A 16741-nucleotide genomic window follows, 5' to 3' on the forward strand; every position below is an offset into this window, starting at 1 on the left:
GGAAATTTCAGGGAGAGCAGAGAGTGGGCTGCGCTTATGCTGAGGCGTGGTTCATCTTTGCAGACATAAACGATCTTTCCCTTTCTCTTCCAACAGTCTGCGGTTGACCTCTCCAGATTGAAAGGCACCTTTCAAGGGTTTCAGCTGATGCGTCATCTAACAAAGTCCTCAGCCCCCATACTAAGTATTTAAGTCGAGAGCATTAAAGGTTTTATATTAAATCGTTTAAATATTACATATATATTTATTCATTAAACGTAATAAAGTTTTTGCTTTGTAAGTGTATGCATTGTACCCACCTCCAGAAGGTGATGATTTTTGCATAAGGAAACTAAAGTTTGGACAATAAAGTTACCCAAAGGCCGTACTGTGTGTGTGTGTGTGTGTGTGTGTGTGTGTGTGTGTGTGTGTGTGTGTGTGTGTGTGTGTGTGTGTGTAAAAACAGGAACCCCTCCCGGTGAGCAGGAAGAAGGTGACGTCAGTTGTCACTTGGCTCAGCGCTGAGGGTAGTCAGGATTACAATATTTCTGTGTGTGTGTGTGTGTGTCTGACACACAGAGAGAGAGTATTCTAAAAGAGGAGGTGTGTTTATGGGAAGTAGAAATTTTGTGTGAACGTGTGCACGCGCCTGTGTGTATGTGTTTACACAGACTGGAATACTGCGCCAGAGGAAGTGCGCCCGTTCTCCGTCTACGCGTCCCGACTTCCTGCTCTGAGCAGGAGAGAGAAAAGCTGCGGATCCGCTTTCAGACAGCGGGGCAGCAACAGCAGCAGCATGTAGCCCCAACACACCTCGCACACACCGCTTTAAAGACACAAACCCACACATCGCACACGGACAGAGGAGCAGCCACAGCTAGGTAGGTGCCATATTTCCTGCTATGGGCAACTTTCTGAAGTTATGTGTCTGAGCACATTTGGGCGTAATAGAAAGACAGAAACGAGCTCGCGTTAGCTGTTGGTGTATCTGCTGAAGTCCTGTAACGGTCAGGCAGTCACTGTCAACTTGAAATCCGACTAAAGTCGCGCGTAAAGTTGTGCGTAACGAGGTAAAGCTGTGCGTAAAAATGTGTTAAAGCTGCGGTTTTAGCACTCTGCTTTGGAATCAAAACTGACCCCGCTGATGGGAGCTACATTTGGGGGTAAAGAAAGGGATTAAAAGAGGTTAGAATGGTGGCTGCTGTGGAAAAAAATCAGCCGTGGCTCCTTTAAAAATCTAGTAGTAGAATTTCTGGTTTGTCTGGACCTCGCAGACTAATTGCCATGCGCTTCCGGATAGAAGCTGGCAGCAGACAACATCTTGAAAATGAGTCACTGGTGCAAAAACAAAGAACCGTTTGAGTTCCAGCAGAAACCCCTGCTCTCTTTCCACAGACATACACTCTCACACACAGACATACTTCCAAAAATAAGAAATACACAGCCTAAAGAAAATGGATAGACTCATATGTGGCTTTTGATTTGTTTCTGCTGGACTGAAGAGCCCCCAGAAGACACTGGCAGAAAATCCAATGGATAAACATTTGCAGTAGGAGAATTTTTTTATGTACAGATCTTCCATGACTTGTGAGCTTGCACAAGAAGAGGGAGTTTATGGACAAGCAAATTTTAAGCACTGAAACAGCGGACCAGTGCTCCAGACTGCTTTTATTCTGAAATTCCAAATAAATCAGCAGTTTTTGTGGGTTTGTTCATCTCCTCAACAGACTTGCAGAGTATAGATCAGAAAGTTTGACACCGGGGCATACAGGTATACCCCATATAACAGATTTATATAGAAGTATAGACCGTGTGTGTGTGTGTGTGTGTGTGTGTTTGTGTGTGTGTGTTCGTTCCCAGTGGGTCTCTGTGACAGGAAGTCCTGGATAGGAAAGGTCTCTCACCGGGAATGACGCCCCTGAAACTGAATGACAGGAAGTCCTCGTTTAGACAGACGGACATCAGTACAGTTCTTCCATCACTTCACACACACACATTCAGGAAATAGGAAGTGAGAACACACTTGCTTGTGTGTGTGTGTTCACGATGATGGGTCATTGTTTGCACGAAATGCACTTTCACCCCTACCCCCCTTTTGCTGGTTGGTTTCCTTTCAGAAAGACACAAAGGGAAAGGTGTACGCTGTATTTTTAGATCGAATCAGTAGTTGATTATTCTGAATATTAGCGGTTGTTTGTTATTTTTCGTTTCGCAGTGTGCAGCTCAGGCACTGTAATTTAATTTATTTGACAAAGGAGGCAGGGAGCGACAGGCAGACACCCACAGGTAAACATGTCAGTTAAAAACCCAGGCTTGCCTTGGCAGAAGATCACTGACCACATCCTGTTTTATCACCATGGGAACATCCAAAAACCAACCAACCAAATGTATGAACCTCTCTCTCTCGTTCTCTCTGTGTCACACACGTGATACTAGAGCTCATGCACACATGCGAAATAACAAGAAGCACAAAGAGCAGTGTCGGAGTTTGAGGAAATCCCAGAGAGATTTTATTTTTGTTTGTTTTTGGAAATTGTTTTGCATCTTAAAACAAAACTGAAAAATGATCAAAGAGCTCTTTTCAGAAATTGTAACACTAGTGATCCACCCCAACATGTACTGTAACACACACACAAGTAGCGGGAGGAAGTAGCAAAGAACACAAACCAGTACCCACAGACACATGGTTTACATATCTCACACTAATCAACTGTAAGCAAAAGTAGTCCAAGTAAATACGAACAGAGCTAACAACTGTTGGCTTTCTGATCGTTTAAGATTCACAATAATGGAAGATTTTGGCAAGAAAATGACCTTTAATGCAGCAAATCATTTTTCATACCCCGTGTATAAATCTTCTGGGTGTGTCATTAAAGCATAAATAACCAAATAATGGGCTGATTTTCATTTCAAATGGAAATGCATGGGTGAGCGCCAGCTTTTGTGCATCAATATAGAATGGAAATGTTTTATTTTTATAATGCAAAGCACCGGGTAATAATTCAACATACACTGACAGTTTCCCCAAGTATGTTATTTTGCTTTTTGAGGAGGACCAACGCATGGGGGAGGAATATGACGTGTTCCCCTTGAAAGTTACCCGTATGCCTTGATAAACATCCATATTCACAGATGACCGTTGCATGTCTGTTCTAAAAGCTCTTTTATTACTCTGTTATTCAAAGGTTGAGTTATTTGAACATGTGTTAAACATGTTTGAACCAGAAGAAGGATCAGCATACACTTTAGTTTTGATGCCAACAGTCTTTCGCTTCTCCACCCACCAACTACCCTTTTCCTTTCTTTTTATGATGTCCTCTTTCACAATTGAGTCTTGGAAAGATTAAAATCTATAACCTTTTAAGGACACTGGATGACTTGCATGTATTGTGATGTACTTTAAGTATGGTTTTCCACAAAAGTTAACCCGCTGCGTGAAATGCAAATGCGAACTTTGAATGTGATGCCATCAACAATGTCCAGATATATCTTTGAAGCACAGCAACATTTATCTGTAAAAGGGATCAGCTGACTTGCAAATATTTTTATTTACATTTTACACAGCATCCCATTCTTCAATTAGATTGTTTTTCCAAGTTCAAGGTTCTCATTTATTTAAGTTCACTGGGAATGGTGTATTGTATTTCTAATAAAAGTGAGCTTTAAAGCTGCATTAATCAATATTTTTATGACACCAAGTTAACATTATTAATATAAAATTAATATTTGTAATGCACAGAGTGTCACAAATTCTATCAGCCAACTGTGCAGTTTATAAGAAGACCTTTTAATGTCTTTTATATGGAAGCCCTGGAAGTCAAATGCAGTGCAACTTTAGGAAACACCAGCAAATAGAAAAATCCTGCAGTAATTTTTTTTTTTATTGTTTTTTGTTTGTGAGTTTATTTCTTGAGTTGCAGTGCTCTCAGGGCCATCATAGTTTGAGCTCATTGTTTTGGTTTCGCTCATCGTAGCATGTTGAAGCTAAAGAACTAGATATTTCATTCTAAAGGGACTAAGAGCTAGATGGGCTTTTTTTGTTATCAAATGTTTATTGTCTTTAGACAAACATAAACATGTAATCGGTATTATTAAAAACTACAATAAAGAACCAACTCATCCAGTAAAAAAACATAAAAGAAAAAACAGGCCCAGAATGAGGCAAGAGAGACAAGAAAGGGGGAGATGAAGATGACAAGACTTGGGCCCAAGTCATATCAGATCTTAAGTTTAACTGTGAATTCATGGAGTAAAAGAACATAGAGTTGTTAGCTATTATAACAGAAGCCGCTGTAAGTTGTAGACTTGTAATGCACCAGCAAGGAGAACACTTCCTATCAGCATCATAACTTCCAGAGATTCATATGTGACATGATTTTACTCGTCCAACAGTTGACATGTGAATGTTCTGGTACAGATTCAACTATAGAAGAGATGCGCTCTTCCTTACTGCACTCTTTGTGCAGTAAAGAATTTATTGTCACTCTACAGATGTACAAAGAGATACAGAAGCAACCCCTGCAAAGGAATATAGGCCATTCCAGATTGACTGTTTCTCCTGATCTGATTTTTTTACTGCAGATCACCTGTGTCTTTGGTGTCCCCGTTCCCTCCCCATCATCATGGAGAGCTCCATCACACTCTGGCAGTTCTTGCTGCAGCTGCTGCTCGACCAAAGCCACAAACATCTTATCTGCTGGACATCCAATGATGGCGAGTTCAAGCTGCTCAAGTCAGAGGAAGTGGCCAAGCTGTGGGGCCTGCGCAAGAACAAGACCAACATGAACTATGACAAGCTGAGCAGAGCACTGCGCTACTACTATGACAAGGTACACAACTTATATATCTAAGCTACACAACACTGAAGTGGTTTGTCTCCTCAGTTGTAATGAACTGCACATCTCATCGTGATTCTCCTGCAGAACATCATCAAGAAGGTGATCGGTCAGAAGTTTGTCTACAAGTTTGTGTCGTTCCCTGAGATTCTGAAGATGGACCCTGCATTGGTGGAGTCGGGTCGCAGCAGTGAGGAAAGCGGGGGCACCGCATCAGAACCCGAGGCTGAAGATGAGGATGGGGGTGAGAGGAACCAGTACCTCCACTCCGGCCTGTATTCCTCCTTCAAGATCAGTTCCCTGCACCACTCCTTAGAGCAGCACCGGCCAATCAAGACAGAGCCCAGATCCGATCGTCCGGATGACGGCTCCTCTGTCATCCGATTCATGACCCACCGTGGCCACTCCTCGCTCCCCTCCACCCCACCCCCATCCTCAACCGAGAACTCCCATTCCTCCAGGCCGTCTCCTCAGCTGGCCTGCTCTTCCTCCTCCTCATCCTCCTCCCCTCCGCAAAGCCCCACCCATATGCTAGTGAGAGTGGGAGTCCAGAGCACAGATGCAGATGAATTGGAGCCCAGCGCACAACCTCTAAACCTGTCATCTGGTCAGAGAGACAGGGAGAGGTTACAGAGCAGGACAACACCAGAAAGGAGGGGACTGGCCAATAGTACGCCTCTAAAAGGAAGAAAACCGAAAGGCTTGGAAATCTCCGCCCCTTCACATCTCTTGACAGGAAGTGACCTTGTCTCACTTGCCCTCAACAGCCCAGCTCTGCCATCTGGGTCTCTGACCTCAGCCTTCTTCACAGCACAGGTACAACGTGACACATTACACACTTGTTATACACACATTCATGCTTCCAGAAATGCAGTAGGTAATAGGTGAGGAATGAGGAGATGAGGGTCAGACGAGCGAAAGAAGAGATTTTTGGATGAGGAAAGTCAGACAGGGAGGAGATGGAAAGAGGTGAGCGGAAAGAAAAGGAGGAAGGGAGGGAGGGAGGAGGTTCATAAGTGAAGCCATATGTTCATGCAGCTTCCGATTCACTGGCAACAACACACTGACCAAACCAGGACAGTCTGACTACATTCAGACATTCGGCGAACGCTCTTATCCAGACTGACTAATCATACACTGCTGTGCATACATCACTGATGGAAAATAAAAGTATAGGCTGACCTGTTCACTCATTATTTCAAAAGTTGAGTTTCGTTCATGTGCACACTTATTTAATATTAGTATGTATAACCCACTTTCACCCACGGGAACACATGGGAATTTTAATAAAAAGTCTGGAACTTTTTAAAGACCTTGTTCCCCCCCTTTTTCACTTCCTGGATCACAACCAGAATAGAACTGTGAGAAACAAGTTTATGGTGTTTGCTTTTTTTTTTCTTTTTCTTTCAAATTTCGTAGCTTGTGGTTGGTAAAGAAGCAAAAATCCATTAAATCCTGCGCCACAAACAATCTTAATCTAGTTCAGTGGACCGGACATCAATAAATGGTTTATAACAAGGTTCATAAGACAGCTTTGAGTGGTAAAACAAAAGACATTTGAGGTCCTGGAATTACCAGACAGATCAATGGCAGGCAATCAAGTAAAGGTCATCAGCTAAAAACCATAAGTATACAGCCGTCTGCAGTCTAGCATTGCTGAAAGTATAACTGTACTGACAGTGGGAACACAAAAGCATTCCTTTACCTTTTATAGACTGTTGAAGAAAAGAAAACCAAACTGCTTTTATATATCTCAGAAAGCCGAGACAGAAAGTAGATGTCATGAATTTTGCATGAGTGGGGCTTCCTGGTCTGCATGGAGACAGTCTGCCAAGTCGGTTTGAGATCACTAGAGGGCACACTTGGCTTTGAGCTCTGGGTGAGACTGAGTGACACGACAGCCTCGCCGCTGATGTGCTGCCAGAATAAACACCATCATCTATTTCTTAGTGTATTTATTCCCTGACATTTCATTTGGGGTTTTGTCTATGTAGACTCCGTCTGGTCTGCTGCTCACTCCCAGCCCTCTGCTCTCCAATATCCAATTCTGGTCCAGCCTCAGTCCAGTGGGACCCCTGAGCCCTGCCCAACTGCAGAGCCACGCGCCCCTCTTCCAGGTAACAGTCATTTATTTTTATTTCCATGCATGTTCATGGGCTGTCTTCAGCGGCTGCAGATATTTGCCAAGCCTCTGTTAAATCTAAAAATATCTTAACTTCAGGAACGGACCACAGGCTCGAGCTACATTGTTAAAAGTTGATTTGATTTTAACTGGATTCAGTTTTGTTTAGCACCAGGTTACAAAACAACTCAAGGTATTGGAAAGCAAAGATCAAAATATTAGACAGAGAACCCCAAATGATCTTCTATGAGCAACATTTGGCAACAGTGGGGATAAAGAACCCACCTCCAAGAGGAAGTGGTTGCCAGCAGAACCAAGGAGGGAGAGCATGTCTGCTGCATTCTTACACTTACATTGATTACATTGGTTTTGTCACTGATGGTTATTCAGCAAAAACTACACTCTTTCTACATAGACTACGACGGATGTACTTCCCAGGGGGACTGCATTGGCTAGAAAAACAAGTATTTATCCCTGCAGAAGATATCAAGATAATGATTGTTACAGAATGATGTTCATTTTGTAAATTGTGGTCAAACAGACACAAAGCAGGTTATGACTGTATGGCCACAAAGTGTGAAATTAAATGACACTGCACAATTCCTCAGGTTGCCTCACTCATCATGTTGAGACCTGTTAAAATGCTCAGCTGGAGGCTTCAAGATGGGACTTCTAACCATGATGAACTCATCTTTTATATACAGTCTATGTCTTCACCTAAAACCAACATAGAAAAATTTTGGCAGTTTCTACTTGATGAGGACATGAAAAGATAAAATGTTTTCATCTTTAAGTGTAGTGATGTGCCCATAAACTATCTCAGTTTACACAAACTGCTCTTTATAGTCATTTCAAATGGCATTGAGACAAGCAGTTGCAGTTGTTTTCTCACATTAATGTGTGTGAGGTGTGTGTGTGATTCACTTTATGCCAAGGGTTTCAAAATAAGCTGCAGATGTTTCCGTTTTGGTGTGGACAAGAAAAGAGGGCAACTTCCTGTTGTCTAGGGGGAAAAGAGAGTGTTGGTTGGTCAGGAGTCTCTCCCATCCGAGTCAGCTCTCACACACACTACAACAAATAAACTTTTAAACCGAGCATCAAATACACAGTTTTAGTCCTCAGAACAGGATTTGGTCCCAGTGTCGTCCTCACAATGTCTCGAAACCTGAAGCACTTCCTCCAGCAGATTGTTTAGACATTGGCATGAAACAATTTTTACACTGACTTATACATTAGTCTGTTATATACTTACATAGTAATGTTAGTATATAAAAGACTAATGTATGAGTCAGCGTAAAGCCACAAATAAAAACGACATGCTTTAAAGGTGATTTGATTTTTTTGTGATTTGCTCATAAAAGCATGCAGAAGAACAAAAAGAAATGACTGAAGAAAAAGTAACAAATGACTCTAAAACTATCGAGTTTATCTTTCTTCTTCACTTTTAGTGACTGTTAATAAAGTATGTGTTTTTATCTTAATTTATATCCATGGAAAACACTGAAGGGCCCGTTGGGTCAGGAGACTATTTTGTCATTCACACAAACAACACAACAAATACAAAAATCCAGTTTTTTCTTCTCCTTCTGCAGTTCCCCACACTGCTGAACGGACCCATCCCTGTGCCTTTGCCTGCCATGGACACCACCTCTCCTCTGCTGCTGTCCTCCAGCTCCCACAAGTCTTGATGCCAGCCTAAGATAACAGGGAAATGGGCCGGACCACATTAACACTGAACCGGCGCCCATTAAACACCGAGGATTTGGACTCGCTCTGTTACACTTTAAATCCAACACCTGTTGCTTTGTATTGATTATAGAAGAAACAGGAGCTTATCTGAAACTTTGCTCTCTGAGAAGAGCATCTGCATTGGCCCCTTTTTCATGTTTACTTGCTTTAACATGTGTTTGGCGTTTTCATTCCTTCAGGACAGAAATCTTTGAACTTTTTTCAAGCAAAGAATCTGAGTGAAGGCCAGACCTCATCACATTTCTCATGTCATTTTTTTAAAATCAGTCTCATTCCACTTTGTCTAAGCTTCAGTGATGCAGACCAGCTGAAACATAATACTGCTTTCCCCCCTTGCATTAACTAAACTCAGTATCCACATTCCTAATTAGCGTACACCACAGTGTCAGAGGCTAGTCATACCAGCAGCTTAAAGAAAGCACAGAAATATACTTTCCTATTGAGGGTTAGTGTTACATGCCAGGATTGTTGGCACTCCCACGTATGTGTGCAGAAAATGAAGCTAGAGCCAGACAGTTAAATGTTTAGATCTGCTTATTCACAAGGTAATAAAATCCAAGTACTTGAAAGCTCATTCATGAAAGATTTATCTGTAAATAAACTGACCTGTAACCCAGAAAATCACTGACATAAAAGCTCATCTGGCTTATGATTCTACACATTAAAATAACCTGTGAATTGTGATAAGTATGCAAAGTAAGTACTTACTTGGCTGAACTGTGTAAACAAGAACTGAAATTCACTAAAAAGTCAAGGACGTTTACAGTCCTATCATGTTAATTGTTAATGAATCCCAATAGATTAAAATCTGACCAGTGTTCTAGGAGGAGTGGTTCTTCTGAAAATTGGACAAGGCATCCATGAAATCTCAAACATAGTCTTGACCTTGAGCACAGTTTGGGTGAATATTGTGTGCAGGTTCGAGTCAGCTCTGACCAATACTCCAGGAGGAGTAGCGATCCTTGTGAATTGTGGACAGATTTGTATTATTGTAGGGTCTCTACCTTACAACATAAAGCACCTTCAGGCAAAATCTCATTAATACCAAGAGAAGAGTCACAGCCTAAACCCTAAAATCACAACTTAAAGCTTCAAAACACTTTTTGTGTGTGTGGATTAAAAACTTAGTGATTTAATCACTAGTAAGCTTTAGTAATGGATTTTGTAACCTTTGAAACAGTCAATGAACTGTTCTAGCTTAATGTTTACTGCACATATATGAAAGGATCAGTCTTTGAATTCATCAAAATTAGATCAAAAGGGGACCATAACTCAAGAATTTGACACTACAGGCTACATAGGCCAGTAAAGAAAACTTGCTACAACAGCGAGCAAGTCGTGAATGAGGATGATACAGCTTTTTCCCCCCCCTTTCCTTTCCTGCTAAACCTTCCTTTTAATATACCAAATCTCCAAATGTTCACATTTTTTGGATGTTGCAGGTCTCAGGATTTTTTTTTTTTTATTAAACACAATAAAAAAAGTCTTTGAGCCGGACATGTGACCACATGACAAGGGACCTTCCCTGACTCCTAGCAGAACTCCTGCTAGCCAGAGTGCTACAACGCTGTGGAAGTCATTATTTCCTGTATAATATCTTGTATTTTTTCAAATGCACTGTAATTTTTTAACCTTCTACCAGCTGTGCCTTTCTCAATATGTAAGATTTATGTAAATGTGTTTAGCTTAAGTTTGACATTCAAAGTCAAAATTGCACAAAGAATTTGTTTTTTTGTTTTAATGGTTTGTTTTTTTGTTTTAGAGAAATGAATAGAAGTGTATTCTCAGTGATTTGCTTGTTTTCTGCATTCTTTAAATAAATGTTACATTTTTTTGAAATAGAATTATTATAGTACTTTTTTTAAAAGTCACAATTAACTATCGGGTAGCGTGGTGGTGCGGTGATTAGCGCTGTAGCAACAAGGTGGTCCTGGGATGGATGAAAAACAAAGAATGACTGCTACGCAGAGCTTTTAGGAAACTGTTTAAATTTACTTTCCATGGTTATGAGAAATAAATAGTTCCAGTAAAAAGAGTCACACACCAACTGTTCACCGGCAGCTCAGTGTTTCAGAGAGGTCGAGTTCACAACACAGCAGGCCTTCCATGCATCAGGCTCACATACACACACACACACGTTCAGACGTGTTCACGGAAAAATACATCAGTCACACATTTTGAAAAAGTACAGTTTTACAATGATAAATATTTTAGCTGTTATCAAAATCTCCTTTTGTGCATGTTACTGCTGTTCGTGCACACAAATGTCCTATTAACAGGAACAGTTTGCAGTTCACGGAGAAATAATCCTGCATCTTTCGGTCTGATCGAAGTAAAATGGAAATCAATAACTTCTGAAAAACAAAAACTATTCTAGTGAAGCATCCAAGCATGCAGTATAAGAAAGCTACTTTATTTTAAAGAGACATGTTTTGGGTCGATGTAATACAGGAAATCTACCATTAATATAATGACATTTTCCTGGGAACACAATAATTTATACATTATTCTAAATATAAACTGGTTACAGTATATTTTCTTTACAGTATTTGTGTTGTCACAGTTTGTGTTGAGCTCTTGAACATGATAATGTCCCCCTTATAAGGAAAGCCTCCTAAGAGTTATCTACAGGATTATTAAACTGTTAGCTGCAAACTGTGTTAGTTTAGTTTACTCCATTAATGCTTTCATATATTAATTTATCAAGAATTAGTTGTGCCTCGAGCACTTCTATAGCATTTTTCTACCCAATCAGTATCTGAAAGAGAAATCTCTACTGTAGACATTTAAAAAAGAAAAAAAAAAGAAAAAAAAAAAAAAGAGCGTAAATACAAAACTTTCATTAAGATGTCGACCAAAAGAACTGCAGTAACAGGAAAACCTCCATCAGATCATCTTACATGTGATGTTCAAAGCACCCTGGTATTTAGTTGCATAAGATTAACCACTGCAGTCAGGTCTGTTTTGCTACTGTGAGTGCAGGTGTTCGCTGACATTTTACGTAATTGTTCTGCGTGTGACTTTTTTGCTGCCACAAAAATGTAATGTTTTCTATTAATCCTTTAAGGAAATGGTTTGACATTTCGAGAAACATGCTTATGTGCCCCAAGTAAGATGACAAAGCTGACACCACTCTTGGGCTTGCACACTGAGCTAAAATTCCCCAACACCTGTAAAAAAACATTTTGGTTTTTACAGGTGATCATGTTTTTCACTTAAACGGTGAAATAAAGAAGAATGCGTTGATTTGTCAGCTTTGTAGGTGTGGACAAATGTTACAGAGTTAAGCTTGTCATTTCAAACTCTTTTCAGTCTTTTGGTAACCCAACCAAAGCTAAAGCTTCACATTTAGCATGACATCAATCTTCTCATGTAACCATTTCCAATGAAGATCAGCCAAAGTCTGGACCACGAGTGATTACACCTACACTGGTCCATGGCAAAAAGAAAAGTGCATATACAACTAAAATAAGCCAGGGATGCAAAGCACACCAGTGAACATTTATAAGAGGGTGATTTGAGGAGGTCTTCCCTTTGTTTCAGTAAACATATAATCAAAAGCAAGACTTCTCAACAGGCTTTATCATTTGTAGCATCACTGTTGGTTGCAAACAACATAGCGGGCAAATGTAAAAATCTCAATTTGAAATGTCTTTTTTTTTTGTACAAATACTGAAAGAGCAGTGGTTGTTCAAAGGCAACCCTCATTGCCTTTGAACAGCCCTCCCCACCCCCACTATCCCACCCCCCAGCTCTGAGAACATGCCACACTGACACTGCTGTTTCACAAGGAGAGGTCACAGACACAGAGAACACATCCTAATACTGTTGGGTAAACTTGGCCAAGCGAGGCTCCTGTCCCTGATTCCAAAAGAAAAAAATAAAACAAAATAACAAACTGAAACAGACCAAAAACAAAATACACGCACACACATGAAGTGCAAGTTAAACACAAAGAATTACTGCAGTGACATCTCCGAATGTACACAAAGCAAGAAAGTGTAGTTTGCATTTATCTTAAAAAAAAAAAAAAAACACACACAAAAGAAAACAAAGGAAACAAAGCATTGAAATCCTGGCAGCTCTGTGAGAGGTTTTAAGGAAGGCTTGCTGGCTTCCTGTGGGAGTCACATGACTTCCTTTTCAGCTCCAGTATTCCTCTTCTTTCATCTGCTTGCCTCCCCTCCCGTCACACCTCAGTTTTGGTCCCGTTGGTGAGCAACAGTGGTCAAAAAGAAGCAAGGGGTGGATGTTCTCATGTAGACCATGTAGCTCTGCATGTGCTTCTTTCACCCCCCCAGCTGTCAGTCCACTCATAGTCACACTCTCTGACTTTCAGTTTAACCCCAGAGGGCAGCGGGTCTTCTGCAAGTCCATCCTAAATGTTTTTGGAGAAATGACAACCAACACCATCTAGTGTTTCTGGAAATGTTGTAGAGTTCAGTCACGGAAGCTCGAAGAAAAACAAAACATAATCTCCAAATATATATGTATATAGAGATATACATATTTTAAAAAAGAAGCTTTCGATCTCCAAGGACGACGACAACAAGAACAACAACTTGGGCCACAGCATCGACATCAACATCAGTTGACTCATGAGAAGCCGGAGGATCGTTGTCAGGAGAACAATAGTAACCTTACTGACTGCTCAACTGTGCATGGCATCCCGAGTTCACATTGTGCAAACACACACACACACACACACACGCCTTCGCGCAGACACACACTGTGTTAAATACAGACAGTAGTAGTTTAGCAGCAAAAAAAAGTTCAACCTCACCCATCCCCCCCGCCCCCAATAAATAAACAGTCACCAAATAGATTCAACTCAGAGTCACTCGCTCAGATTGAGTGTTTGCGTGCGCGTGTGTGTAGTTAAATGGGTGGTGTGGGTGTCACTCCGAGGGGTGGTGGGCTCATGCAAGAGGCTGCTGGGAGGTGTAGATGAAGTGGGGCGTCTTCTTCATGAAACACTAGAACAGCATGCTTTGCCTCCTGTTGATCTTGCTGTTACCTAAAAAAGAAAAAAAATACAACATGTAAAATACATCACCCATAATGCCTTTGGTTTACACCATAGACCGCAGGTGTTCCTCATTCAGAACTGCACTTTCTGTGTGTGTGTGTGTGTGTGTGTGTGTGTGTGTGTGTGTGCGCGCGCGTGTGCACGCATGCATTTAGGCAATTCTAGGATGCTAGAACCGTCTTAGTTAACAGATGCATTTTCATCATAAATAAATGATAGTAATAAAGCATTTTAAAGTTCACATTTAAATTTTAAGGATGGTTGACTCCACAGTGAGGTCACCGAACAGTTTATGAACTACTTTTCTGAAGTCTCGAGGTTGAGATCAATGCTGATGCCTTCTTCGTCTTTTGAAACCAGATTCGAACATGTTTGAGAGAGAGTGGAGCTGATCAGCTTAGCTCTTGGTGCATTTGATCTTCGATATATTATTTAGCTATTTTTGGACAGGACAAAATGTAAGGACAAAGGTGGTTGACTCTTTAGAGTGGCTGTTGGTACAACTGCATGCTGAACAGAGGATGAGTTCTTTAGAATTCATGGACCATAATTAAAATAAATAAATAAATCAGCATCATGTTAATTAAAAAGCACTTGAAAATGTAATTGAGACCATGATTTCATTTCTTTGTTAAATGATCTAAAAAAGCCGAGTTGGTTAAACATTTGGATTCTCCACCTACCTGACTCTGGATACGAGGAGTTCCTGTAGCCTGGGTCTCTCTGCAGCTGCACTTCTTTCAATGTGAATATCGATACACCTGAAACACAGGGGAGAGGTTCAGTTACTCCAACGAGTAACAGAAAAGATAAAAGAATCGAGAACCAAAGCCTGTGAAAGACAGACAGCAGCTTTATTATCAAAGGTGTGTATGCTCACTCTCAGGCAGTGTGTGGACTCTCATCCCAAGCTGCCTGAAATAGGAATGCTTCATTGCCTCATCAGCTGAAATTCTCTTCTTGGATTCGTACTGCGGAGACAGAAACAGGAAACGATAAGGATCCTGTGACTTTATCAAAAAACGCATCAGTGCAGCAATCAGGGAATTCACAAGAAGTTCGTTACTGTGCCTCCTGCTGTCATCATAAAGGAATTCATTACTAAAATAAATCTAGTGACTAGTGATGCAAAGCTGAAGCTTTGCCATTACAGAAACACACAAACGTAAACACATCAGCCTTTTTTCATATCCAGCAGATGAGAAGAGAAATGACAGTCAACAAACTGGAAGTCAGATATGAACTGGTGATACTGTGGTTCACGGTTGGTGCCTTAAACTACCGGTAGTTAGATTATTTTTCATTAGTTTAAAGTCCTTTGTTTGCTAGTAGACTTAGACTCTGAAAACTACTACCAGACTAAAAGTCAAACATATACAGGCAAGCTGGTTCTTCCATGCAACCTATGAGAAACCTGCCAGCACCCATAGCAAACAGAGGCATTTAATGCAGCCCCGTACACCTATTTGCAACAATACCCTGGGACTCTCTGCAACCACTAGTAGCCATTCACTAACCCATTGAGCAATACACTTCTTTTCTTTTCTTTTTTTTTTTTTACCTGGCAACTTGTGGTTGCTGGGTGTTGGGGTGGGGTGTCGCTCTGTGTGACTGGGGCTTAAGTTACACCAAACCACTGATGATATTCATGTACATCTCACTATTTTTTGAGTAACTAAATCAGTTTTTAAAAAGCTGGGTGTGAATGGTTTAATAGGAGCATTTAACAGAACTCAGTTTTGACCAGCTGTTACTATTTAACCAAAGGCTTGCATAAGACAAAGAAAACTAGGAATATCAGTGCAATATATATACACAACTACTTATACAGTATTGTGATTACTGTGACAGTAAAGACTCACTCTGAGGAATGACAGCAGCAGCTCGATGCCTTCACTGTCTAACCTAAAGAAGACAAAAAGAAGAGAACAGTTTGGGCTGATGGGAACCTAGGCGCTCATGGGAGGAAGGAAGTGGACAGACCTCTGTAAATGTTTTACAGGATTTCCTGCCTGCAGCAGGCATACACACACAGACACAAGCATGCACACACACACGCTCAAGAATATATATCAATATCGATAAGGAAAAACAGATCCCACGTGCGAGCGGTACCTGGGGGCATGATTGATGATTGGCTGGGGTTTGTATTTGGGGAAGCTGTAGGATTTAAACTCTTCGATAGAAGAGATTCCTGGCCAGTTCTCCTCTGTAGGTGTTCCTGAAGTCACACAGTCACATGTAGGTTGCCATGTTCAATTAAGCAGGTAATAACATGTGGTGAAATGTCTGAGTTGTTAAAGAGATCAGATCTTGCAGAAAATGCTCACCCAGTAGCCTGAAGATGAGGTGGAGCTCGTCTTCAACGGTGGAGCCGGGGAACAGAGGCCGACCTGCAGCCATCTCATAGAATATACATCCAACACCCCTGGAGACACACAAACATGCAATTTCACACAATAAATGAGTGAGTGGGAGGTGGGGTTAACAGTTTTCAAGCTGAGAATAATATGAATTAAAAATGCTGAAGAGGTCTCATGATGAGGCGAACAGTTTTATATGACACAAAAATGTTATTAAAGTTAAGCATTACCTCTTCACGCATTCATTTAAACAGACCAAAGAGCAGTATGTGGTGATCATGGAAAACAGAGATCACTTCATGACTTTGGCTAACTGTAGGCATACTACTGGTTTGTTAGCCAAGATCTGAGGGTTGCAAAGAAGTAGTGAAACTGTAAGAGTGCAACAAAAACCGCAAGCAAAACCTGTACAGTTTCCTTTAAAATCTTTTATTCTAAAAGGTGCCCAGGTGTTCATTTCCGATTTCTCTCGCACTTTTCACAGATTTACTGCTGCTTAGCAAGTAGTTGACAAGTGTCTGCAGACGAGTCATCGTTTTATCAAGTATGGGTGACCACAGCGATCTGCTAACGATCAAAGCCTTTGCAGGGGGATAGGTGTTGCAGTAACATGCCTCTTTGGGACCAATTTCACCTAGCAACTACAAGCCAACCAGTTGCAGAA

General features: G+C 41.0%; 2 protein-coding genes across 2 annotated transcripts in view; one reads left to right on the forward strand and one right to left on the reverse strand.

The window, feature by feature from the left end:
• Nucleotides 1-648: 648 nt before the first annotated feature.
• elk3 (ETS transcription factor ELK3) lies at nt 649-10155 on the forward strand. The gene is made up of 5 exons (XM_040036875.1): nt 649-860; nt 4561-4808; nt 4902-5630; nt 6809-6931; nt 8529-10155. The coding sequence occupies exons 2-5, from the start codon at nt 4602-4604 to the stop codon at nt 8622-8624; spliced, it is 1155 nt and encodes a 384-aa protein (XP_039892809.1). The 5' UTR covers nt 649-860; nt 4561-4601; the 3' UTR covers nt 8625-10155.
• A 501-nt stretch (nt 10156-10656) lies between these two features.
• The window catches only part of cdk17 (cyclin-dependent kinase 17), a 53433-nt gene continuing 47348 nt past the window's right edge, over nt 10657-16741 (reverse strand). The window contains exons 12-17 of the mRNA XM_040036874.1: nt 16045-16142; nt 15830-15935; nt 15577-15619; nt 14595-14685; nt 14398-14475; nt 10657-13702 (exon numbers count right to left, since the gene is read on the reverse strand). Coding sequence (XP_039892808.1) covers nt 13662-13702; nt 14398-14475; nt 14595-14685; nt 15577-15619; nt 15830-15935; nt 16045-16142 — 457 coding nt within the window. The 3' untranslated portion in view covers nt 10657-13661. The remainder of the gene's footprint in view (nt 13703-14397; nt 14476-14594; nt 14686-15576; nt 15620-15829; nt 15936-16044; nt 16143-16741) is intronic.

The sequence above is a fragment of the Simochromis diagramma genome, unplaced genomic scaffold (genome assembly GCF_900408965.1).
Source record: "Simochromis diagramma unplaced genomic scaffold, fSimDia1.1 OVJJ01000371.1, whole genome shotgun sequence".
Classification (NCBI taxonomy): Eukaryota; Metazoa; Chordata; class Actinopteri; order Cichliformes; family Cichlidae; genus Simochromis; species Simochromis diagramma.